We start from the raw sequence: 26,311 nt of genomic DNA, 5'->3' as shown, positions 1-26,311 counted from the left end.
GTGAAAGCTCTGAAGGATGAATTCTACCAGCTCGCAGGGATGCCAGGGGTAACAGGAGTAGTTGACTGTATCCATGTGGCAATCAAGGCACCCAATGCCGAAGACCTCTCCTACATGAACCACAATGATCTGCATTCTTTAAACTTGCTGATGGTGTGTGACATCAGAGGGGCACTGACGACCATGGAGATGAACTGGCCAGGCAGTCCACAGGACTAGGCTGGGCTGCAGCAGTCTTCTCTAATAGTCAGTTTGAAGCTGGGATGCAGAAAGATAGCTAGATTCCTGGTGACAGCTCCTTCTTTCTCTGCACCTGGCTCATGACCCCACTTCATATTCCTGAAACATCAGGCAAATATTGCTATAATATGGCCCATTCTACAACGCACATGGTTATCAAGAAAACCTTCTGATCCTGCTGCTCCCACTTCCACTGCCTGGATGGCCCCAAGAGGGCACTGCAGTACTTGCCAAAGAAGTCCAGTCATTTCATCTTGGCTTGTGTCCTCCACAACATCTCCCTAAAGCATGGGATGGACATTTGGTCCTCTGCAATGACAAAACCCATAGACCAGCCCTGTGCAGAAGAGCGTGAACACATGTGCTCCTGGACTTAGATGCTGACCGTATCCAAAAGGAGCTGATGCTTGCTCATTTTAGCTCATGTGCTAGAAGGTACAGAAGGGGGAAAAACTTTCCAGAAGGCATTGTGACAGATTTCCCCCACTCACCACCCGCACACAGTGCCATGACCTAACCTGACTGAGTACACAGATAGTTGTCATACACTGTCATTTAATCTGTGTTTTAAAGGGATTGGGTCTATCCCAAATATCGTGAGTCATTTGCAAATACATTAACTAAACTAAAACCAAGACAATGGTACCCTACTATCCAATGAACTCCACTCATCTGAAAGCTCACTGGTTGTAAGCATTTACAATTATGCCAGCAAAGTCAGAGAAAAGGGGAAAATAGAAAATAACCAAAATAGTTTTTTAGTTTCAAGTATCTAGATTTCAAATGAAAGCAGCATTTGTTACAATCTGAGTATATTTTAGTTTTTCTACTTTGTGGCATAATCTGAGGCAAGTATATGGAGTGAATTTAAGCTGGGAAGTCACTGGCTAGTAATCGGAGTTTGCAGCTTTGTGTTTTTTACTTTTTAAAAAAGTATTTATTTTGAGAAGCAGAGAGACACACAGAGAGAGCTCACATTTGCTGGTTCGCTTCCCGAATGCCTGCAAAAGCTTGGACTAGGCTGGGCTGAAGCTGGGAACTAGGAACTCAATAGTGGGTGGCAGGAACTCAATTACTTGGGCTACCACCACTGCCTCCAGGGTCCACGTTAGCTGAGTACTGGAATCAGGAGCCAGAGCTGGGATTTGAACCCAAGTTCTCTGATGTGGGATCAGACCAAATGCACACCCCAGGTTTCTGCTTTTGAGAGGCTGTTAAGAACAATCTGAAACCTCTATCTTTTGCCTGTCTGCAACAATTGGACTGCGACTTAGGAGGAACATCCGAACTCCAGTCCCATGTTTCCAAAACTGAGTCAGAGTTAGAGGTTAAATGGGCCAAAGAACCAACACAGCTTAAAAAAACAACTCAACTGAAATTTTACAGAGAGTATAAAGACCCCAACAGATTGATGGGCATAGGAAATTCTCCCAGGTTACATAGCTCACATCTAACCAGTGACTGGTCATTCTATTTTGAAATTCTTTGTATAAAAGGAGATTTATTGAATGAAGTAGGCACGTGGAAGTATTTAAAATGAGAGATAAAAGGAATGTGATTTCTGGGTTTGAAATTGATTCTGGAGTTAGATGTTGGATATCTTTTATTCAGTGATGGATGGAATTTCCCAGGAAATAAATAATTCATAGCCAAAAAAAAGCAGATAAATCAATCAACAGAGTTGCTCACCTTTTAAAAGCAAAAGAAATAAACCAGAAACTTTTTTTATTTATAATAAAGGTTTACTAAAGGAGAAGGAAGGCACAGGGTAGAGAACACAAGAATAGAAACTACTTTTTTAAACCATACCTTTTAATTTTAACCATATCTTTTAATTTTTTCTGTTACTATCCTAGAGTAGTGTGTTTTACTTAATACTGAAGCAAAATTAGGGAATTTTTTTTTTCTTAAAAACCTTAAAAATGTAGGGGCCAGCGCTGTGGTATAGCAGGTAAAGCTGCTGCCTGCAGTGCTGGCATCCCGTATGGGTGCTGGTTCATGTCCCAGCTGTTCCACTTCCCATCCAGCTCTCTGCTGTGGCCTGGGAAAGCAGTGGAAGATGGCCCAAGTGCTTGGGCCCCTGCACCCACATGGGAGACCCAGAAAAAGCTCCTAGCTCCTGGCTTCGGATCGGTGCAGCTCCAGCCGTTGTGGCCAACTGGGGAGTGAACCAGCGGATAGAAGATGCCTCCCTTCCTCTCTCTTTCTCTCTCTCTCTCTGTGTCTCTCTCTCTCTCTCTGCCTCTCCTTCTCTGTGTAACTCTGCCTTTCAAATAAATAAATAAATCTCAACAAAAAAAAACCTTAAAAATGTAAAGCAACATGAAACCAATGAACCCGAGTTCCATATTGGTAGCACATGGAGAGAAATTGTTTCATGTGGCTTTAACATTTACTACTAAGACTGTATGACCCGAGTGAAGATATACACCCAGATGTCCTCTCAAAAAACCACACACATTTGTATCTATATAAATTATATTTTATAACTATACCATGATAATAACATTAATATTCCAAGTTAATAATTACATTGCGAAGAATAGAAATTAAGATTTGTAGCTTAAGGAAAAAGATAAAATATAAAACCAAAGATTTACAATAAAATAGCTATAAATTCTAAATTTGAACTGTAAATTTTAGATGAAGTCCTGGTATCAGTTCTCATTTAAAAAAGTGTATGGGGCCAGCGTTGTGGCAAAGTGGATAAAGCTGCAGTCTGTGATGCCAGCATCTTACATGGGCAATGACTGATATTTCAGCTGTTCCACTTCTGATTCAGCTTCCTAAGAGTGGCCTAGGGAAAAGCAGGGAAGATGGCCCAAGCATTTGGCCCCTGCCACCCATGTGAGAGACCTAGATGAAGCCCCTGGCTCCTGGCTGTGGCCTGCCTCTGCTCTGGCCATTACAGCCAACTGTGGAATGAACAAGCAAATAGAAGATCCCTCTAACTGTCACTTTCAAATAAATAAATAAATCTTACATACACACACACACACACACACACACACATCATATAACACCAACAGAAAAGTACTTCAAAAAGTCTTATGGAAAAATGAAATTAAAAAGTAAACTATTTTGGTGCAAAATTCTTGAAACCTATAATGTTTGCAGAATACACATTTTCTTTATATGCATGGATTTCAAAACTTTTTGTATAATAAACTTGTCTTTTAATTCCATTTCTCACAGATTTTTTTGAAGTTTCCTCTTATACATACTGTCAATCTGCCCACTGCAGAGGCACAGAAACAATGTGCATCCCTAGCAACCTGCACCATTTCTCATTCAAAAGAACCAGGTCTCTTTAGAGCAGGGCTGGGGAACATCCAGCCTCCAGGCCATATAAGGCCCACAAAATCATCTGGTCTGGTCCCACCAGGGAAACCACAGGCAGTCCTTGAAATTCAATAAATCTACAGCCAGATAATTTTTTAAGTTGATAATTTTATATCGCCTACAAATGATATTATAAATATCCAAACAGCCTATGGCAGAAAAAAAGTTCCTCACTTTTTTTTTTTACAGAAATGCTGGTTTCAGATAGGGAGCAGGACACATAAACTATAGTCCTGAAATATTTTGTCACAACAGCAAACAAGGAAGTTGGATTACTATGGTGCCCCAAAGGACTCAGGAACCAATTTGAAGAAGTGTTCATTGGCCAGAGATCAGAAAAATCTTAATCTCCAAAGAGAAAAAAGTGTGCAATGAATCAAAACACTTTAGATATATTTAAAAGCATGAGTTTTAAATGATATATTAAAAAAAAAACTTAGTGGTCACTTTTCACTGGTCTGTAAAGGATAAGAGTACATCAGTTATCTTGCTTTGCCTACACTAACCGTATTCTCAGAGTAACTAAGGAAGTGAGAAGGGGGCATTTTTCTCCATCAAATACCCAAGTCAATAAATGACAGAAAAAGGATATAAATAGATTATCACCATTTTACAGCCCTAATAAAATACCAGATCTGAGCAATGACCATGAGTAACTGCTTCATGTGGTAAAAAAAGACAGCCAGACTCTCCCAGTAACACTCCCCGCCAGAGGCAAAAAACACTGCCCATTCATACTCTACCCCATTCCCTGGAAGTTAAGCCCAGTCTGATCAAACTTTAAGAGTGTTCAGGAGCTACTCAGTGCATGTTAAATGACCACCCAGGGACATAAACAGTAAAAATCAGAACATAGGGTAATCTACAGAAAATAATTGGCTTCCTCATCTAACAACAGCAAGGAGGAAGAGTCGACTGTAAAGCTGTATAGTTCTGCATACATTCTTACAGACTTCTTTTTAAAAAAAATATTTATTTATTTATTTGAAAGGCAGAGTTACAGAGACGCAGAGGCAGAGAGAAAGAGGGAGGTCTTCCATCCTCTGGTTCACTCCCCAGATGGCCACAACAGCTGCAGCTGCACTGATCCAAAGCTAGGAGCTTCCTCTGGGTCTCCCACATGCATGCAGGGGCCCAACAACTTGGGTCATCTTCCACTGCTTTCCCAGGCCATAGCAGAGAGCTGGATTGGAAGTGGAGCTGGCGGGACTCGAACCGGCGCCCATATGGGATGCCAGTATTGCAGATGGCTGCCTCACCTGCTACACCACAGCGCCAGCCCCAAACTTACTTCTAAGTGTGCAGATTAAAAACTTTCCATGGGACCCTAAATCCCATTAAGCTTGGTGGTAAAAATGCCATCTTAAGTGTTAAAGTGAATATATAGATAGGATTAAGTGTTAAAGTGATGATATAAATAGGATCAAGCGTCTGGTAATAATAATATATAGAATTTAAAAGGAGACAATGTTCTAACCTGGGAAACAGTCCACACAGCAGACTTACAGAATGACAATCACTTTAAGTAGCACTCTGACCTCAGAATCCTTTAAGTCTCCCTGGTCTGGCTGAAAAGCCCATGAGCGCATTTCAGGCATGGAAAGCCAAGACACTGCAGCAAAAAAAATGTCCTACATGAAAGATCTCTGTGAGTGAGACCCCAGTGGAAGGAAGTGGCCATCAAAGAAGGATGTACTTTTCTCTGAAGGGAAGAGAGAACTACCACTTTGCTTACGGCCTTGTCTAAATACTGATGGAGTTTGTGGATTCAAAAGGCTTCCATTGCCTAGGCAGCTCATGTCAAGAGCCTTGGAAGACCACTGACATCATACATAAGAGTGTTAATTGTTAAATTAACAAGAGTCACTGTGCACTAATTTCCCATGCAGGACCTCTGTCCTTAATGAGTAGTATTATGAGAGTTAACTGTACAACTTGTTCTCAAATAAGTGGGGTATGTATGTATGTGTGTAAAATGTTGAAATCTTTGCTTAGTATAGAGTTGGTCTTCTATGCACAAAGTTATTGAAAATGAATCTTAATGGAAAATGGGACTGGGAAAGGGAGAGGGAGGGAGGAAGAAAGGTGGAAGTATGGATGACAGGGTGGGTATGGTGGGAAGAATAACTATATTCCTAAAGTTGTACTTATGAAATTTGTATTCATTAAATAAAAGGTTTCTTTGGGGAAAAAAGAGACTTATCAACCATCTCAATCAAGTGCAATGATAACCTGTTTTTAAAAAAAGAGAGAGCTAAGTAGTGAAATGTGAATATTGACTGGCTTTTTATGATATTAAAGAGCCACTACACAATATCTTGGTACTGTTAATGGTATTGTGAGTTTTTTTTTAAATCTTTTTGAGATATATTCCAAATACTTATAAAAGAAATGGCATAGGATCTGGAATTTACTTCAAAATTATCCAGAGCAAAGAAGAGTAAGCAGGAGGGTAGAAGAACCAAGACTTCTAAAGTGAGCTAGGGCTAAGGAAATCCTCACAATGCTCTCTTTCCTTCTGCATGCTCAAATGTGCCTCCAAAAACTGTTTCCCAAAAATGACAGTGTTCTGAATTCTGGTGGTTGTTTTGGAGTTCTGTCTGACCCAAACCTTTGTAGCATAGGACCACATGTAGTAGTGGACATTATATACAACTGCTATTGAATGCAAACCTCAGGACACTTGTATTACTGACCCTCTTAGCCCATTCATGCTGCCGTAACAGGATACCACAGATTGGATAATGTATTTGCCATGGTGCTGGAGGCTGGAAGCGCAAGGTCAAGGCACTGGCAGGCTCCATTCCCTAGGGAGGCTTGCATCCTCCAGAGAGAAGACAAGAATGCAGTGTCCTTCTCACACGGAAGAAAGGGCAGTGTGAAGCTCCTTTAAAGCAGCTTAATGCCCTTCACAATAGAAGAGCCCTCATCACCCAACCACCCCTTAACAGCTCCAATCCTCACCACCATCCCAGAGGTTCACACAGGAGAAGACACATTCAAACCATAGCATCCTCGGGCTTCAATCATGGCGTCAGAGGTGCCATCTAACCTCATCCAATGCATACTAAATGGAAGAATTAGTCTGTTGTTATCTTAACTGCAAAGATTACTTTTTAAAATACCTAGAGGTGGAACAAAGGATTAGTAATATTAAATTGAAGCAATTCTGTTTTTTTAAGACATCTTCACCTAACAGATATCTCTTAGAATCACGAATCTTTTGATCTGCTATTCCACTCAGATTTAATTACTACAAGCCATTCCCATGGAGAGCTTTCTAAAGGTACCCCAGTGTTCTCTAAATGAGGTCAGAGCAGAAAGCGCATTAGTGGTTTCCTGGGCTGGGGGAAGGGGGAGCAGGTATGGGGTTCTCTGACAGGTAATGAAGCATTCTGGAATTAGGAGTGATGGCTGTGCAACCTTGTAAATATGCTAAAATCCACTCAGTCAACACATTCTGCAAAGGCAGATTCTATGTTATGTGAATTATATCTTAATAATAAAGACAAAGAAAAATGGAGTCAGAGGTTAAAAATTACCTCTCAAAAAAAACCAAATAATGAATTTCTTCATAACTTTTTTCAAAAAAAACCCATGTAATCAATTTCTTCTTAATTTTATGTTTTTTCCCTCCTTTTCCATTCCTAATGAAGACAACAATAAGCCTAAGATAATCAGTAATGAGCTCATGCTAATTCAGCTTGCCAATTCTGGTGGTAAATGAGGCAAGAGAACAGAAGTGTGGCAGCATCTACTCACATCACATGGCCAATACAGCTGGTGGAATACTACTATTACTAGTATTTTAAAACAGTTGCATTTTAATTTGCAGCAACTGAAAAACTTCCCTTCCCATCAAAGGTATCCAACTCTAATTAACTCTGCAAAATTTAAGGTTTTTAAAAGATGTATGAAAAACTGTGAAAGACTGATTTTATTTCTCTGGTTAGTTAGGATGTAGAGAGTTTTAGTTGTGACAGATTAAAATATTATTGCTAATAAAGCCTGTATTACTGCCTAATAAAAGAATGGACACAAATAAAAAATAGCAAATTTAACCTTCACTTCTCTTTATGTGTTCTTCTACAAGTGCTCACATTAAGAAATAGAACAAGAGGTTTAGAAACACAAGAGGAAATGGAAGGAATGGTGCTCTCATCACAGACCCAACATTAAAATAAAAACTGATAAACAGGACCGGCGCTGTGACAGCTCCTGCAATGCCAGCATCCCATATGGGCGCCAGTTGAAGACTGGCTGCTCCACTTCTGATCCAGCTCTCTGCTATGGCCTGGGAAAGCAGTGGAAGATGGCCAAAGTCCTTGGACCCCTGCACCCGCATGGGAGACCCAGAAGAAGCTCCTGGCTCCTGGCTTTGGATCAGCACAGCTCCAGCCATTGTGGCCAGTTGGGGAGTCAATCAGCGGATGGAAGACCTCTCTCTTTTTCTCTCTCCCTTTCTCTTACTCTGCCTCTCCTCTCTGTGTAACTCTTTCAAATAAATAAATAAATCTTTTTTTTAAAAATTGATAAACATGTGGAATCAGCATTTTTTAAGCCTTCCTTACAGAAAATTCTAATATGTAAAAGTAGAGCTTTCTAATGATATTAACTTTAAATTTATCATAAACCATGAAATCAGGAGTTCACAATATTGACACAAGTCCCTATTACACAGTTTGCGAGTAAATGATTACAAAACAACAAATAAATGTACTTTTAAAACTCAGTGTATCAGGCTGAAGCTGTGGCGTACTGGGTAAAGCCACACCTACAGTGCTGGCATCTGATGTGAGTGCCAGTTCTGAGTTCTGGCTGCTCCACTTATAATCTAGCTTTCTGCTGTGGCCTGGGAAAGCAGTAGAAGATGGCCCAAGTCTTGGTGCCCCTGCACCCATGTGGGAGACCCGGAGGAGGCTCCAGGCTCCCAGCTTCAGATGGGCCCAGCTCTGGCCATTGTGGCCATTTGGTGAGTGGATCAGCAGATGGAATATCTGTCTCTCTCTGCTTCTGCCTCTCTGTACTCTGTCTTTCAAATAAATAAATCTTAAAACAAAAAACAACTCAGTATGTTATAAGGCAGGAGGTTATTTATTTTTTTAATCTTTACCATGCATTTCCAATAATTTAAAGCACTTTCTTCTTATCATGTACTTCTTAGACTCTTCTATTATACTAGTTACCTTCCAAATGTGTGGCAAATTAGATTTACTTCTGCAAATTCATCAAATATTATTTGCTAGGGGCCAAGAAACACTGCTGGACAAGAAGCATATCAAGATTAGCAAAACACCTAGGAAACGACATCCTAAATATATACCAGTAACCCATGCCCAAAGGACATATAAAACATATAAAAGCAGCTAACAGTGTTACAAATTAAGATGAAATGTGTTCAAGAGGATGCGTCAGATCAGTAATATTATGCCCGCCTGAGAGAGATAAAAATTTATCAAGGGAAACACATCTAGGAAGACTGTCTAAAAGCATGGGGCAATCTATAGATTTACTTCCTGCTAAAACACAGCGGAAAGTTCTGTAAACCTTTGTTTTGGAATCAGTGGACTCATGCCCAAAAGGTGTCATTAATACCAGTAGCTGTGTGTGCTTGTGCACTTGTGGGTGGGAGTTCTAAAGGAGGGAGCCGAAAGTGAGGCCTAAACCCAAGTGCCTGTGCACAGAGGAGGAGTAGGTAGGTAGGTGCCCCACAGCCCATGGCTACCTGTGTCTGTGCTGCAAAGGAACAGGGTCCACGCGTGGGTTTTACAAGGAAGTAAGGACTCAGCTTTGTTGCTACCTCTAGGACTTTATGGTTCATGCATGGGTTCTGGTAACCCCAGGACCAGACAGCCCCTAAGCAGGGGCTTACTCAAAGGTAAGCAGGCTTCTTCCCCTCCCCAGAGAGGAGGCAACAGGAACTACAGGACAAGAGGCAGGGCACAATCATATTCGGTCATATGTTCACCATCTTTGCTTAAGATGATTGAATTCTAAAAGCCAATTGTTTTACTTAACTCATTAGTGCAAAATAGCTAAATGCTGAATGAGTGACACATTTTCATCACCAAATCTACCTAACTTATGACTAGACACCAACTTGTCAGGAAAATGCCATAACAATAAAGCAGGTAAAATCTAATGAAATGTTCTATGTGGTGGCAGAGGAGCTGGTATAGTATGTCAAACTCTGACACTGTGTCGCAGCAGGAAGATAAAGCAGATTAGAAAGTTTACCTGAAAGGTATGCAACTTTTTCCTTCAGAATTGGCAACACATCCATAGCTTTCATTTCATCATTTTTTCGAAACCCTGAAAAATATAAGGAGAAAATAAAATTACTGAGTTGCTTGAGTGACACTGGATTTCTTAACCATTCTATCAGATGCCAACACACCAACTTTCTTCACACCCATTCAGTCAGCTTAAATGACTGACTCACCACATGAAAACGTTAAGAGCTTATGAAGAACAGTCTCTCATCACAGAACTCTTTTATTTTAGTGCTGAGTGATGAGGTATGCACAAACGCACAGCCTGGTGTCCCCAAAAGGCTCCCAGCCATTTCTAGCCACAAAGATTCATTCTCAACAAAACAGGATATGAAATCAGTCCAGATCATTTACCAAATCTTCATTTTAATCTTGCAGATTAATTTAGACACTGGCAAAGAAAACGGCAACACTGCTTTGTGAAAACTGCTATTTGTGGCACATTAAACCCTCTAGGGGGAGCTCAATGCCTCCTCCTATCAGCCTTCAGAGTGTGGTTAAAAATAAGCAGAAGTTGAGTACAGGGAAGGGATTATAAATAGCCAGCGACTGGCCACCACTCTCTTTGGATCTCTCCTTCTAGGCTTTCTGGGTCAAGCCCCCAGGAGGAATATCATTGCTGATGTGGTAAGACAGTCGGGTATTGCTCCACCTTCCACGGTGGCCAAGGACCTGTTCTTACCAAATACCAAACTCTCCCCAAGCCCCACAATATCTCAGAAGACCAAGCAGGACTACAGTGGGAAAGAAAGCATGCAGCAGGCAATTTTGGCCAAGTCAATGTCCACCTATGCACACAGAATTCTTGCAGCCCAATCAAGTTCTGTCCAGTTCACCAAGCTAATTATCTATAAGGGAATCTGGGTTCAAAAATGTTCATACTCATAATTAAGTGACAATATTTCTCTTGAAGGCCTCTAACAGAGATGCAGGGACACTCATCCAAACTATTGTCAGCAGAACAAACTCTAGAGAAAAAAATAAATGACTACTTCCCTATCCCCATTCTTCTGGTTTTTTTGTTTTTGTTTTATTTTTCCCAAAATAGTATAAGAAAAGCATCCTAACTGTGAGCTTGGTAACACAACAAATTCAACAAATAAACTCAGAGTGAGAAAGTAAGAAAAGTACTGAAAGTAAACCAGTGGTCATCTACTCCTGGTGTCACTAAGCAGTTTCCCCTGCACCAGCCTCACCCCAGATAACACAATGACCCTCTCAAAGCACTGGAAAGTGACCAAAAGCAAGGAGACAGTCCTGGAAAAAGGAAATAATACTGGGTATACTTGCTGTTGTTAGGGCTGTAGGCTGAGGTTAACAACATGGAGTTGTTGAAAAAGCAAGACACACTCAAGGCTACCTCAACAGCTGAAACGGAGAGGAGAAATCTTGGAAATGAAAAAGAGACTCATATTTTGTGTATCACCTTGGCCCAAATCTCTGCTATCCCCCAAGCCTGAAAATGCACGGCAAGCTCCAGCAGCCGGGCTAATGGATTAACCATCTGAACCAAGATTCTAGTTGCTGCTCATACCACAGAGTTTGTAGTTTGGGATCAGTAGTTGTCTGCTAAAGCAAACAAATAAACAGTAAAATCAATACCTCTGGGAAGAATATAACAGAATCCAATCTCTATGTCATATCATTCATAGAAGCAAAGAATTAGTGAGGTAATGGTGTGATTTAAGTAAATCTTTCCTTTATGTGTACAAAGAACCCAGTTTAATGAGATTTAACTATGACGCTGACAATTATCACAGACTTTGCAGCAAAACACATTCTGTTGAAGGCCCTGAGGTTCTGCAGTGCTGAGTGGCAGTGCCTTGTCAGGTTACAGATGCACTCGAGAAAGCTCAGATCACCAGGCCACTTCCTTTCCAATGCACCATGCTTTGCACTGGCAACCCACCAAGCTTTGAAATCAGTAGCTATTTATAAAAGGCCAAACGTCTGAGCCAGGAATTCTGCAATTTCATCCTCAAGTTCCTTCAAAACTCTTGAATGGAGGCAATCCAGTCTCACCAATTCACCGTCAGTCATGATAATTCACTGGATGTGCCTACAAAGACTGAGTCCATGCTGATTTCATCTGAGATGAATGGCACTTGTTAAATGCAGAGGAAAAATGCTCCTCAGAGGCCCTCAAAGACCCATAAACGCCTATAGGGGCTATGGCATGACAGGTTAAGCTGCCACCTGCAACACAGGCATCCTATTTGGGCACCGAGTTGAGTTCTGGCTGCTTCACTCCCAATCCAGCTCCCTTCCAATGCACTGGGAAGGTAGAAGATAGCCCAAATCCTTGGGTTCCTATAAGCGTGTGGGATATCCAGATGAGGTTCTTGGCTTCTGGCTTCGGCCTGGCCACTGCAGTCATTTGGGGAGTGAGCTGGTTTATGATAGATCTCTCTCTCTTTGTAACTCTTTCAAATAAATAAGATAAATCTAAAATAAAATAAAAAGAAATACCTATAAAACAAGGCATATTATGGAAATTTTATTTATTTATTTGGGAAGAGAGTGAACTTTCATATATGGTTTAGTACCTAAATGGCCACAATAGATGGGGCTGTGCTGGGGCCGATGCTAAGAGACAGGAACACGATATAATCACTGAGGAAAATAGCAGAAAACCAATTACTTGAGCTATCACAACTGCCTCTCAGGGTGCACATTAGCAGGAAGCTAGAGTCAGAAACTGGGCATGGAATCAAACCCAAGTACTCTGATGTAAGAATCAGGTGTCTTAACTTCTAGGTTAAGCACTCACTCCTGGAGCTGGCATTGTGGCATAGTGGGTCAAGCCTCTACTACACTAGCATTCCACATAGGGGCTAGTTCAAGACCTGGCTGCTCCAGTTCTGATCCAGCTCCCTGCTAATGCACCTGGGAAAGCAGAGAAAGATGGTCCAAGTCTCTGGACCCCTACTGTGGGGAGCAACTCGGACTAGACTAAGTTACTGGAATTAAGACTTATTCTATGCATCTGCTCTCCCACAATATGGCGCTGGGAGAGAAGTAAACAGCTTCCGCACAGCTGCCTCCAGTTCAACCAATAAACAGCAGGACCTGCTCCTGATTGGAGGAGAGCAGCGTACTCGGCGTGTGGGTAGCAGAGTTGGGATTGGTGGAAGAGGACTATAAAGGAGGAGAGAGACGGCATGCACCAGGAACATCTAAGAGGAACACCTGTGCAGCCCCCGAGAGAGCCGGTCGGCGGTGTGCCGCTCCCCTGCGGAAGTGGGGAAAGTGGCTAGGGGGAACCGCCCTTCCACGGAGGTGGAAGGGACGGTAGCCAACCCGGGAAGAACCAGCAGCAAACCCAGGGAGGGCCGAGCAGACGAAAGAACAACGCAGGGTCCTGTGTCGTTCCTCCACAAAGACGGGGAGCGACACCTACATCCATGTGGAAGACCTGGTAGAAGCTCTGGGCTCCTGGCTGTGGCCTGTCCCAGCCCTGGCTGTTACAGCCATCTGAGGAATAAATAGCAGATAGAAGATCTCTCTCTCTCTCTCTCTCTCTCTCTCTCTCTCTCTTTCTCCTCCTCTCTAACTCTGCCTTTCAAATAAATAAAAATAAATCTTAAAAAAAATCTTCACCACCCCTATGGGAAGTTTTATAAATAGCAGAAAGTGGCCGGCACCGCAGCTCAATAGGCTAATCCTCTGCCTGTGGTGCCAGCACACAGGGTTCTAGTCCCGGTCGGGGCGCCAGATTCTGTCCCAGATGCCCCTCTTCCAGTCCATCTCTCTGCTGTGGCTCAGGAGTGCAGTGGAGGATGGCCCAAGTGCTTGGGCCATGCACCCGCATGGGAGACCTGGAGAAGCACCTGGCTCTTGGCTTCGGATCAGGGCAGTGCACCGGGCGCAACGGCCGTTGGAGGGTGAACCAATGGTAAATGAAGACCTTTCTCTCTATCTCTCACTGTCCACTCTGCTTGTCAAAAAAAATAATAATAAATAAATAAAAATAAATAAATAGCAGAAAGTGCTATAGGATTATGACAAATGAGGAGGAGACATAATAGAAATACTAGAAGCTATAGATACATAAGGTATCAAATCTACAGGTATTTGAAAAGATTCCTCTTTTCTTGCTCAGATGACAAAAATACATGTGATTCACACAAGTCCATGCCTACATGTGCCCTGGCCAGAGAACAGTCATCACTAACTGCAGTCCTAGGCTCCTACACTGCAGAAACAGAATTCCATCTGTGAGTTACACAACTCTGACCAAAAAGAATGTCCTAATCATAGTACCGTTAGTATGTGGCTTGAGTCACAAGAATTCCAAAACTATTCTTGATTATCACAGCTGACTTTGTGAATCATTCCTCTTTACTGATACCCATGATGGTGGATGACCCAAGTTAGGGTTGCCATACTGCAAGCCACCTTTCAGGAAGGCTATCATACTTACTTGAAAACAAAACTTAACGATGAAAACCTCAATTTTCTATGCCCTCTATGAGCCACAGACACATGTGGCCTTACCTTTGCTCTCTTACATCTGAAGTTCTTCTAGCCTACCAGTTCTTCAATTTCCTCTCCAAATCAAGTAACAGTCTTTTTAGAGCAGGAAAGGCATGGATCAATGACAAATTAGTATGGAAAGGTGTTGCTTTTTTATGGTGACATAAATATGTCCAAATATGGACTAGAACATAAATTCTCAACAGTTTCAATGCAATGTTTTTGTTGAATCTAGCACAATAAAAGAGATGTAACTTGATTTAAATTGTCAATAAAACTTCTAAAATACAAAAAAGATAGCAGAAATATAAAGGCACACAAAAAAATTAGAATTTGTGGCTATAATGGTCACCTAAGTTTAAAAAACTTAGCCAATAAGCAGAGGACTCAGTAAGCACATTTAAATACTAAAACCAGATTAAATATATCATGTAACTTTCGATGAAAAGCAGGAAGAACCCCACCATGAAAGTTCCTCAGATTAAAAAGGCAGGTTCTGTTCCATGCCCTGGAGAGTTATTTATAAAACAGAATATGTGGCTATAAAAAATGTTTTTCAAAGTTAAAAATAAATGGCTTCTGTGCTATTCCAGTGATTTCAGATTACACAGCAGATAAGACTCAACTCCTAATGCTTTCTGGGTTCTGCATTAAAGGATCTAGCTGTGGTTCCTGTTAGAACGACAGCAAGCACATGGTGCTCTGCATGACTGTTGCCTGGAAGCACTCACTCTGCCCATGAGCACACAGAAGTTAAAGAACAGTGAACTGCATCTTGGAGAGTTGCTTCCAAGGTTCCAAACCTTGCCTTTGGGCCACAGACCAGGCATCTAAGTGATTCCAAGTGGGGTTATCATTATATTAATAGGTAGATGCAGGTGCCAGAAAGAGAATGTTGGTAAAATTAGAAGAGGATGCAGACAAAGGGTAGAAAAAAGGGCAACTTGAAAGGAGATAACAGTAAACAACCAACAATAGGGAATATTTAGCTGTACCCATTTTCTTAATTGCAAAATTTTTAATTATATAGAGCTCATAGTAAAGCATGCAGAAAGAGTGAATTCTTTTATAATTGAAAATAAATTTCACTACATGAGATGGAGAAACCAGTGAAGATTTTAATGAAATGCTAGCTTCAGGGGACAATGAGCACAGCACAGAATGGAGTTAGTCAAGGCTACAGTGAATGTGTTTTGAACACTCACAGATAATATCTGCCATTACTCTTCAGATCTTTATACCAATATTTGTAAAATGCTATTGGGGAAATCAGACTTGGATTCTAAAAAATAGGATTTCTATAATTATTAACTGAAAAGAAATGTGTCAACACACACACACACACACACGAAATCACCTTTCCCTAAAAGAAATAAATTTGAAGATTTCAGTATATTTATATTAAAAACATCCCAACCCCAAAGTCAGCATATACAATAATATGAAGTAGCATGTTAATCTGAGAATGTTAAGCCCCTGCTCTCAAATCATTCCTGAAAGGCAGAGTGACAGAGAGACAGACAGAGATATCTTCCACCTGCTGATTCACTCCCTAAATGCCTAAGCCATCTGGAACCAGGAGCTAAGAACTACACCAGAGTCTCCCACCTGGCGGCAGAGACCCAAATATTCCAGTCATCATCCTCTGCCTTCCAAGGTACCAGGAGGAAGCTGGATCGGAGGCTGAGCAAGCAGCCGGGACTGGAACCAGACACCTGGTTATGAGATAGGAGCACCTCAAGTAATGGCTTAACTCACTGCACTACAACATCCAATTTCCTAAGACAATAAACATTGTGTTGCCCATCAAGTGGACTGTCTTAATCTCTCCAAATTAACCAATTTGCCAGAGGACACGTCTGTTTTGTTCCAAGCTGTATTCCAGAAGCCTATGACAGGTTAATGCACAGGGTGTTCAATTAATATGGAATGGCAAGGTAGAGAAATGAATGAGTGAACGAACAAACCAACTACTCCAATCTTTTGCCCCTGACCCCCACTTAAGCACTCCCAAATTCTTTGGCATTTTCTATTTTAGATTTGTAAAAACTGTTATGATTTATACTTATTAAAAAAAAAAAAAGAAAGAAAAGAAAACCAACCTTTCTGCCCTAAGAGGAGTTATTCAGCAGTGGAAACCTTTTGGTTGAATCAATGGTCTGGAACTTCAACTACTAATACCCTACTGGTCAAATCAATTACTCATTTTTTTTCCTGAGACTCTCCAAGGAGATGCTGCATTGCTATGGTGACAAATACCTTTCTAATTTAGTCACAAGGATCAGAATGGTCACTCATTTTAGTCATTTCCATGGTATTACATTTAAAAGAAAAAAGATATCACACACACACACACACACACACACATACACACTTATTTAAAAGGAAACAAAGTGCCATAGAAATATTTTCACCATGAGAAAAGGCTTCAGGCTACATATCATCCCAAAGGTCTGTTTTACAGAAGTGGAAAAAAAAAAAAAATCAGACGACTTTAAAAATAAATTAAAGGTTTAAATGTTAAGCTAATATACAGGTTAGTGTTTTAATCCACATCTGTCCCAGGCAGGCAGTAGTAATTTGAAATTGCACATAATGCTCAGATAAACTCGTCACGTGGGTTTCTTAGTGAAAACGGTGTTAGAGCAGCACTCTGCGCTGCCCACGCTGCCTGTCTCACCTCCGCAGACCACCGTGCCCCTTGCACGCACTCCGAGCTCTCACGGGGCTGTCAGCTGCCACATTTAACTATTTACTAATGAGAGACTGTTCCAAAGAGAGACTGAAGGGGGGGGGGGGGACCTATACTTAGAAAAACACAGGTTGCAGCAGTAATAAAAATGTGTTCATGAAAAAGGAAAGTGCTTTGAAACCAGAAAAAACAGTAGACAGTAAGCTGGCTTCCTACCAGTACTGTCTTGGTGGTAATTACCAAATTGTACTCATTAGCTAATTTGGGGAAACGGAGCACACACGCACTCAAAGCACAAAGAGCCAGGCGATAAATCTGCAACCAAGGTGCCGGCGCCGCCCTCGCATGGCCCGCGCCCTGCATGCGCAGGCGCAGAGGGGTGACGTCACCCTCTCAGGTCGGCGCTTCGATGCAGCCCGCAGGATTCTGCTCAACGCTTGGGAGCGGCAGCACCCGGCTGCTCCGGGTTCGCACTGTGAAGCTCTTCAGTTGTGCAAGCATGGAGACGAGGGATGCGTGGGAAGGAAGAACTTTAGCCTTGATCTTCTACAAACATGATAAAGGGAGGAGTGATGCAAGGTTATAGAGTCAAGGCTATAACTGTCATTTTTACTACTATGTGTTTTAAAAAATAAACATATTGCAATGCTTGTATTATTTTTATATAAATATATAACCATAACATGCACTTATAACACACATATAAAATGAATAAAGTACTTATATGAGGAATATACACATGTTCACCATCACACAAGAATATGGATAGGTTTCATGGCATAGCATTTTAACTTTTACTTATAACCTTTATGGCTATAATAACCTTCTGATGGATTAATTATTACTTCACATGATTTAAGAACCAACAGTCTTACTTTTAAGAAAGAAATGGTAGCATATGTTTGCAGGGCAGTAAAGGAATTTCAACTTAAAACAGCTTTGGCTTTTAATGTCTTATCAACAGAATACCAAGAACAAGCTAAAATAACCAAAAAGATTGTAACCAAAATGTTTTTAAGTTAATACATATCTATTAAAATAAATGTTTTTAAAATTTAAACCTTCATTAACTGTGAACTGCAAGTTAGTTAAAAAGCATAATAAACCAACAGAAGGGGATACTTCAATAATCAAAGTAGTGCTAATACAAAAGGAGATTACCTTGTTATAATCCCAAAAATCAAAGAGGAATCATGTATCATCTTTGCATCCCCAGGGACCAGCAGCTATTTACAGAGGAAAGTTAACCTCCTGTTTGTCTTGTGCCAGAATAAAGAACACATACACATTTGTCTGTTGGTGAAGCTCCCCAAGGCTGGGTATTCTGGGACCCTGATCACCCCCACCCTAGTCTACATACACATACACACAGGCACATGCATTTATGTGCATATACAGGGTTCTGTGATGCTGACCTACTACAAAGACCTGTTCTGCATAAGAAGTCTCTCAGGAAACTGTTTAGAAATTTAGTTTTAATCAGATGAATGAGTGATACAGCTGACATAATTTGATCATTGTAGCCAAATGATGTCATAATCTAGCAAATCAATAAAGGTTGACTAACCTAAAAATCCTGTTAAATCACAATACCAAACATTTCAAATATTTTCACACCTTTAACCTCTGTGAAATCAGAAAAGAAAAAAATTCGTGGCTACATTCATTTTTATAAAACTACAGGGCACAATCATATTCTGTAAAAGGTTCTGGAAAATAAAGTTATTAATTCTACTTTTCCTTTACATAGTATCATTTTTGGTTATTATGTAAGGAATAGGGGGGTAGATAAGCTGTCAACTTCAGAGGAAGGTTAAAAACTGCACTCAGAGAACATGGATTAGCCCCGCAAGGGGCAGGAGTGTCATGGAGAGCCCTTGTGGAACTCAGTCTGTGTGGTAAAGCAACATCCTGGGGGGTCAGCTATGTGGTATGCACAGCCACTGGGTCTCAAAAACAAGGGCCAGGGGTGTAAGAATAGACAATGTTCTGACAGGTGAAGGATTGTGCAGTGTGGAAGAGAGAGATGTCCATAGCAGGCCAAGGGCAGAAGAGAAGCCAAACAGCTTCAGCAGAAGCAGAGAGAAAAACACAGAACAGAGAAGGTAATGGAGACTGGGTTATTCCTGCCTCCTGACAGGCAGGAAACCTTGCATCACCAGAACAAAGAGCACTGAGAAGAGGGCCCTGCATGCCTATGGGGCAGCCATGCTCCTCTGAGTTTTTTTTTTTTTTTTTTTTTAAATAAACCTCTGGGTTTCTTTCTCTCAGATTTATTTATTTATTTGAAGGGCAGAGTTACAGAGGCAGAGGCAGAGGCGGAGAGGGAGGGGGGAGAGGGGGAGAGGGGGAGAGGGGGAGAGGGAGAGAGGGAGAGAATTTTATCCAATGGTTCACTCCAGTGGCAGGAGCTGGGCTGATCTGAAGCTGGCTGGAGCTTCTTCCAGGTCTCCCACGTGGGTGCAGGGGCCCAAGGACTTGGAACATCTCCTACTGCTTTCCCAGGCCATAGCAGAGAGCCGGATTGGAAGTGGAGCAGCCAGGACTCGAACCGGCACCCATATGGAATGCCTGCACTGCAGGCAGCAGCCCACTACGCAGTGTTGGCCCTGCTCCTCTGAGTTTCTAACCCTCATTTCTAAACCCCAAATCTTCTCCCTACTGTGTGGGTACCAGAGCAGTACCTGCCTGGCAAACCATCCACTCCAGTCCAAACCCAGAATCCACACTTCTGCCCTTCACCCTCTCACAACCTGCACTCCATGGACTTCATGGTTCAACTTCCTACCCCACACTACCCCAGCCAGCATCTCTCTCATGTGGACTGTTCCTGCCATTTCTTAACTGGTGTTCAGGATTCCCTCTAATCCATTCTGCCACTGTCCCCAGAAAGATCTTTCTAAAACAAGCATCTCATCATTTCACTCCTGCAAAAGTTGTCAGTGGCTTCTCAGTAACCTCAAATAAATAAAGTCCAAACTCCCTGATCTGACACAGTAACCTTCAGGATGCAATCTCTGCAGCCTCACAAACTCGCCAGAGCGCTCGCTCATTCTTTCAATCTCTCTCTCTCTCACACACACACTCCCTTCAACATGTGCTGCTCCTCCACTTGCCTAAAACACCCTCTTCCCTCCCCATCCCCAACACAACTCCTACATACTTCCTCACCTTCCTGAGTCCCCCACTGCTAGATCACATACCCGGAATTCTGTATTTCCACAATCCCAAACCTTACCACACTGTACAGTAATTATCCAAATACTTGTCATGTCCCCATGAGCAGGGACTGCTTTGTGTCCTGTGTGTGGTTCCAAGTCAGTGAGCTGCAGATTGCCACAATGCAGAGCAAGAACTCAACACCCAGATGCTCAGACCTGGAGACACACAATGCAACTGGGGTGGGGGGGTGGTATTTATAGGCAGACAGAGACACAGGAGGTAAGAGGGGTGGGAGGGGCAGGTGTGCTGGTTCACTCTCCAAATGTTCACAAGGGCCAGACTGCACTGCAGTCTAAGCCAGGAGCCAAGAACTCAATGCATTCCCACATGGATGGCAAGAGCTCAAATACTTGAGACTTCACCACTGCCTCTCAGAGTCTACGTTAGCAGGAAGCTGAAGTCAGAGTCAAGTACTGAACCCAGGTACTTCAATATGGGACATGGGCATCTGTCCCACACAATAAATTTTAAATGATCATCCACAATGTGGAGCTCTGAGCTCACAGTATCCATCTAGCAGGAAGTTAGCAACAGGTGCCAAAGCAGACAACTAACCCACAAACTCCTTCGAGCGAATGAAGTGACTAAATCCTTTCTCTGTCTAGTATAACTAGTAACCAACTACTACACAGAATAATGTTTACATGTTCTCATTATATATTATATATTATATGTAACATATATAATATACGTGACATATATAATATACAAAAGTTTCACCTTAAGGTTTTACAATGTAATTGAAAAGAGGAAAAGGAAGGAGGGAAAACACACAAATTTCTCTGCTGGAAAGGGCAGCATCCTAATAACTTCAGGGAAAAGTTTCTAAATATGCCTCACAGCATTGCCCTTTTGTAATCAGTAGTGTTTTCAGCTAAGAATGGAAGGTTACATCAAAGTATGTTAATTATGATATTTTATAAACAGACCAGGCATGTCAGAACCAGCAAAGTAGCTCAGGTCCACACAACATAAAACTGAATATCTTCCTTTCGTTCTTTGGGCAGGTCTGCTCATAATGGTGTCTCAAGTCCCTTGGCACCAGAAGGGACTTGTACAAGTACAACCTGAGGCAGTCTACTGAACACTCATATGACTGTGTTTCTTGATATATCAACTGAACACAAGTTAAGCCTCTGTGTCACATGTCACAGTGACACCTTGTATAACTTTACCTACAAAATCTTGGTGCTGATCAGGAGTAAGAAAAGCCTAGAACACACACAAAGAAGGAGGGCTGGGCCAAAGTTTTGTAACTAGTGTATGAGTGTCCAGACTGAACCAAGATTTGGGTTTAAACTTTGGTTTATTCCAGCTTATCTCCATATTAACATCCCCTACTGTAGTCTTACCTCTTGCTCACACTAAAACAAAGACCTGATTCTGAGTATTTCTTCCTATCCAGGGAGAAAATAGGGAGGGTACAGAGAGGGAGGTGCAAGTGCTGGATCATTCACTGAAGCCACAGGGGACTTTCTCCCTGGCTTCATGGGCTCATCAACAAATGCCTATCATCCCTTTTACTTTTCCCTGGGGAAATACAGCTCAAGGTTGAGTATCTTAATATGCAACCATTAAACTGAGTGACTAGTAACTATATCTAAATTAAAATATAGTATTTAGAAATTAAATCTCATATGCAGATCAAAGTTTCTCCTAACAGACTGAGCACAGCTAGGATACTGATCCATTTCTGCTTCAAAAATCTTCAATTATTTTGAAACCCTTATGGGGCTAGCCTGTGGCGTAAAGGGTAAAGCTGCTGCCTGTGGCCCCAGCAACCCATATGGGTGATGGTTTGAGTCCCAGCTACTCCACTTTCAATCCAGCTCCCTGCTAATGCACCTGGGAAAGCAGTAGAAAATAGCCCAAGTACTTGGGCCCCTGCACCTACTTGAGTAACCCAGAAGATGCTCCTGGCTTCTGGCTTCAGATCAGCCCAGCTCTGGCTGTTACAGACATTTGGGGAGTACACCAGCACATGGAAGAATCTCTCTCTTTCTCTCTCTCTAACTCAGCCTTTCAAATAAATAAATAGACCTTTTAAAAAAAATTTAAACCTTATTAATTTATCATATAAGGCAACCACCACAAAAGAAACATAATTTAACTGAAGAATTAAAAAGTTATTTCTACTTCAATAAGCATTGACATAATTCCAACACAGAATTCACTAGAAAGATGTTATCTTTAATAATATCCAAGAATTTGGCTGAAATTTCTATCAGCCAATCCATGACAAAGCTTAGAACTGTGTTTTTAATAACTTAGCTTTCAAAAAAGGACATATTTACACACAGTGCTCTCCTAAGCCGTAAAGATTTCCCCCCCCAAAAAGGCCCATTCCTGATTTAAGCTTATAATCTAAAACAAAATAAAAGACACATTAAGCCAAACAGCAGCCTTAACTCTGTGTACACAAGAAAAATCTGACAAATATTTATAAAAGATATACAGATAGCTGTTATTAATTATAGACAAATTCATTTAAAAGTATTACTTGTCACTGAAACATTGTAACAATTACTGGCACTAAAACTAAGTCCTACCCTTGCTGTAGGTATTAAGAACACAAAGCACAGAATAAGTAACATGTTCAAAGATGAATACTGTGATGCCTTATCATTAGAAACCTCCTGGCTTTTACACACCTGCTTACTTCAGTTAACCTGCATTGCACCGACAACCTCGTTCCTTCTCTCTGAATGTACTGGCTGTACCCAGGAGGACTGAGGATTGCTCAGGAGCCAACGGAGCCATCCTCCAGAGGTCTGCTGATCAGGGCTGGCAACAGACCCAAGCATCCTGTATAAAACCTAGTAGGAGCAGTTATGTTACCATTAAGACAACTCAAAATAAGTGGTACTTTGTACCCTGTTTCTAGGCTGAATTCTGAAAGCAATCTACAATTAAGTTAAGTGTTTTCTTCTAGGTCCTATTTGGTGGAAAAATTTATCTGTTCAGCAAGCACGTTAGCCCTCAGACTATGACACTAGGCAGTAGGTTCCAATGCAAGGAGCAGAGCCAGCCTGATTTTGGTCACAGATAATGTTCCTGTCCAACTGTCTCAAGATTATACCAATGCAGGCAACCTACATCTTTAAGGATTCCCTGACTTTGATGGTTTAATGTTTTGTAACTCAGGTGCTTAGAATCATGCTCACCTCCATTTTTAAGCAGGAAGGAAGGGAGGGAGGGAAGAATAAGTGGATGGGTTCCTAAATTGAAAGGTAAGAAATTACAGAGGATTGAGAAAAGTGATGCATCTGCTAATGTAAAAAACAAAAAATTCATTTCAATTTTCTACCTAACCTCTCCTCCTACCCTTCTGCATACTTAAAAAAAGTAGAGTTTATTTTAGTCCTGGTTTAAAATGAGTTTATAAGGCCCAATAATTTTACTGATTGAAAAACAATTTCAGATGTAAAAATTACTTACTATGTATGGACTGACTCATCTCCATCCCTCTTGATGTTTTTACACTTATCACTGACCAAGAAAGAAAGATGCAGAAGTACAAAGCAGAGGACAGAAGTGCCAAGAGAAATGCAGAGAATCTCAGGGAACACCAGTAGGAAATAAGTCCTGCTTGGGGGACCCAGGTGACCCTGGGGAATGACAAGCTCACACATAGTGGGCTTCCCATCTTGGTTCACTGGAACTCAGTCACAGAAGCCAGCAAAGGCTCAGAGGAATACACCAAGAATCCTCATGATGCACTGACCCCTGCCAGTCAGGGAGTCCCTCATCAGCCAGGGTAATCCTCTGTCTTCAAATGGCTGGGGACAACTAATTGAGTTACCACAAAATGTTTCACCTTCTGTTTTACCACAGAAGGAACACCGACTGCGTAAGTCTAACTCTATCCCACTAATGAAGAGCAGGAGGCTGAGTCGATTTTGGCAGCGGGGCAGGGTGGAGACACACAGCCTCCTGAACACTGGAGAGGGGAGGGAGCTGGATGGGAGGTCAAACTCTCTCTCAAGTTTACATCTTTAGGCTTTTGCCCTGCAAAATCCAAGGAAGGTAAAAACCAAACAGCTTCTGAGCTGAAGGCCTTATAAACTAACAAATCTGTTCTTTTTCTAAGCTAATTGTTATGTTCCAAACTTATCCAATAGGAAGCATATCACAAACATATGAACAGTAACAAACTAGCAATGCAATAAGGACACTTCAGGCAAGTTTGGCTAAGTGCTTGAAATACCTGGATTTGTAAAAGTTTTATTCATTTTCCTGCATTCTATAAGGATGTATCTTCCTTTAAAAAAGAATATGACTGAAATGTGTAGTTGTTATCAGAAGCCACAAAAAATAGATTTTGAAAAATCAGTTCTGTCCTGGTAAATTAACCTCAGCAATTTTCCTCCCAGGATTGATTATAAATAATTTAAGAGACCATAAGGAATTCAAAAGTCAGAAAGCGTTCTATATCAGCAGCCCCTTCGTTGCACATCCCTGGTCCCAACTCCACTTGCATCTGAGCATTCCTGGAGTCCTGTTTACCCTAGATCCTATCTGGAGTCCTGTTTACCCTAGATCCTATCTGTGGAAAAGGCAAACCTGAACACAATTAAACATGGAAACAGATGAACCCAAAAATTGCCTAAACAGAACAAAGTTCATTTTTTGGAAGAGACCACTACCTGTCACTAAAATGGTGGCAACAAAAACTGTAATAACCTCAAGGGGCCTTCCCCCTCTCTGCCATCTTTTCCCTTCTGAGCCTTCTCTTAGGAGCTGGTGAAATGGTGTTAAGAATTCCACCTCTCCTGAAGGATGGTATATGAGGGATAATAGCAGGTACTGTTACGGTTGCTTCAGCAGCTGGTCCTCGATCTTGCTGGTGTCCCCTGAGTCTCGTGGAGGTGCCAAGGTGAGTTGTTTGGAACCCATGGAGAAGACACCTGGTTCCCATATGCCTCCCCATGCACCTGCCCTGCCTGTGGGAAACCTCTATTCAGACAGCAGGAGGTGGTGCTCTCCCTGAGAAGCTCCCTGGCTCAGGCCTAAGGCCAAACGGCACAAACATGGTCTGCTTCCACCTTTGGTGACCCTTCTCAATAGACAATCATCTCTCATTTTAACAGATGATCAAAAGAAACAGGATCTTTCCAGTCTGCCTCAAGAAAGAGCAAACAAGAGGCTGGCTGAACCTGTACAGACAAGGTGTTGACCTTAGTACACACACTGCCTTCAGCAGCACGCCCTCTGTCCCTCTGTTGAAACCAGGCCTCATGAGAAAATAATTTTTTAAGTGATGAAAAACCACACTCAGTTTACCTTCTTTACTCCTTGTAAAAGCCAGACCAGATGGTTCTGTGGAAGCTAACAGCATGACATCAGTAAACTCGGCATTCAAAACACCGTACCACCTTCTAAACCTCAAAACAGGAGTGCCGAGTACTTGCTGTTATAGTAAGTAACTTTTCAGGGCTCTGGTGGTTTTAAATACTCAATTATTCACTTTATGGTAAAACAAAAAGGCTTTTCAATCAATTCTTATAATTCTCTTAACTACTAAAATGAAAGCTTCAACAAAATAGGCCTCAGACTTGGAGGAGAATTCTGGACCGACCTAAATGAAGGTGTGCATCTATGTTTGGCATCACCAGCTTGTTTAAGAACCAGAACATGGCTAATACTTTAGGAGTCTTCCCCAGGCACCTTCTTAATGGAGCCCAATGCCTAACTCTAGATGTGACCACTATGCGGACTTTTTAGGATAGCCATTCACTCCCTTGCTTTTCTTTAGTTTGGTCACTTATGAATCTGTTGCTACATAATACACAAGTGTTGCTTCATTTACCAAATGCCATCAGACCACCTGCTGTCACCTGCCACTTGTCCCCTTTTGGACAGTTGGTCTATACTCGTGTGCATGCTGTGCCTACTCAGTGCAGTCTCACTGCTGCAGTGTTCATTCTGACTGCACTAAACTTATTTATGTAATCTTAGTGGATGTTTGAACTGTCTCCCATTTTTGCAATAATAAATGAAGAGACCATGAACAACCTTGTCCCCAGATCTCAGAACACACTGCCACAGTATGTCTAGACCCAGGGAT

The 26,311-nt window shown here is 41.7% G+C and overlaps 1 protein-coding gene across 4 annotated transcripts in view; it reads right to left on the bottom strand.

Annotated features, from left to right (window-relative positions):
• The window catches only part of TRIO (trio Rho guanine nucleotide exchange factor), a 375,250-nt gene that overhangs the window by 236,826 nt on the left and 112,113 nt on the right, over window positions 1–26,311 (bottom strand). For all 4 annotated transcript variants that reach the window (XM_070056594.2, XM_070056595.2, XM_070056598.2 and 1 more), the window contains exon 2: window positions 9,820–9,894. In XM_070056594.2, coding sequence (XP_069912695.1) covers window positions 9,820–9,894 — 75 coding nt within the window. The remainder of the gene's footprint in view (window positions 1–9,819; window positions 9,895–26,311) is intronic.

The sequence above is a fragment of the Oryctolagus cuniculus genome, chromosome 14, assembly GCF_051225735.1.
Source record: "Oryctolagus cuniculus isolate XC-2025 breed Fujian yellow rabbit chromosome 14, ASM5122573v1, whole genome shotgun sequence".
Taxonomy (NCBI): Eukaryota; Metazoa; Chordata; class Mammalia; order Lagomorpha; family Leporidae; genus Oryctolagus; species Oryctolagus cuniculus.
This window is presented reverse-complemented; position numbering and strand designations above follow the sequence as displayed.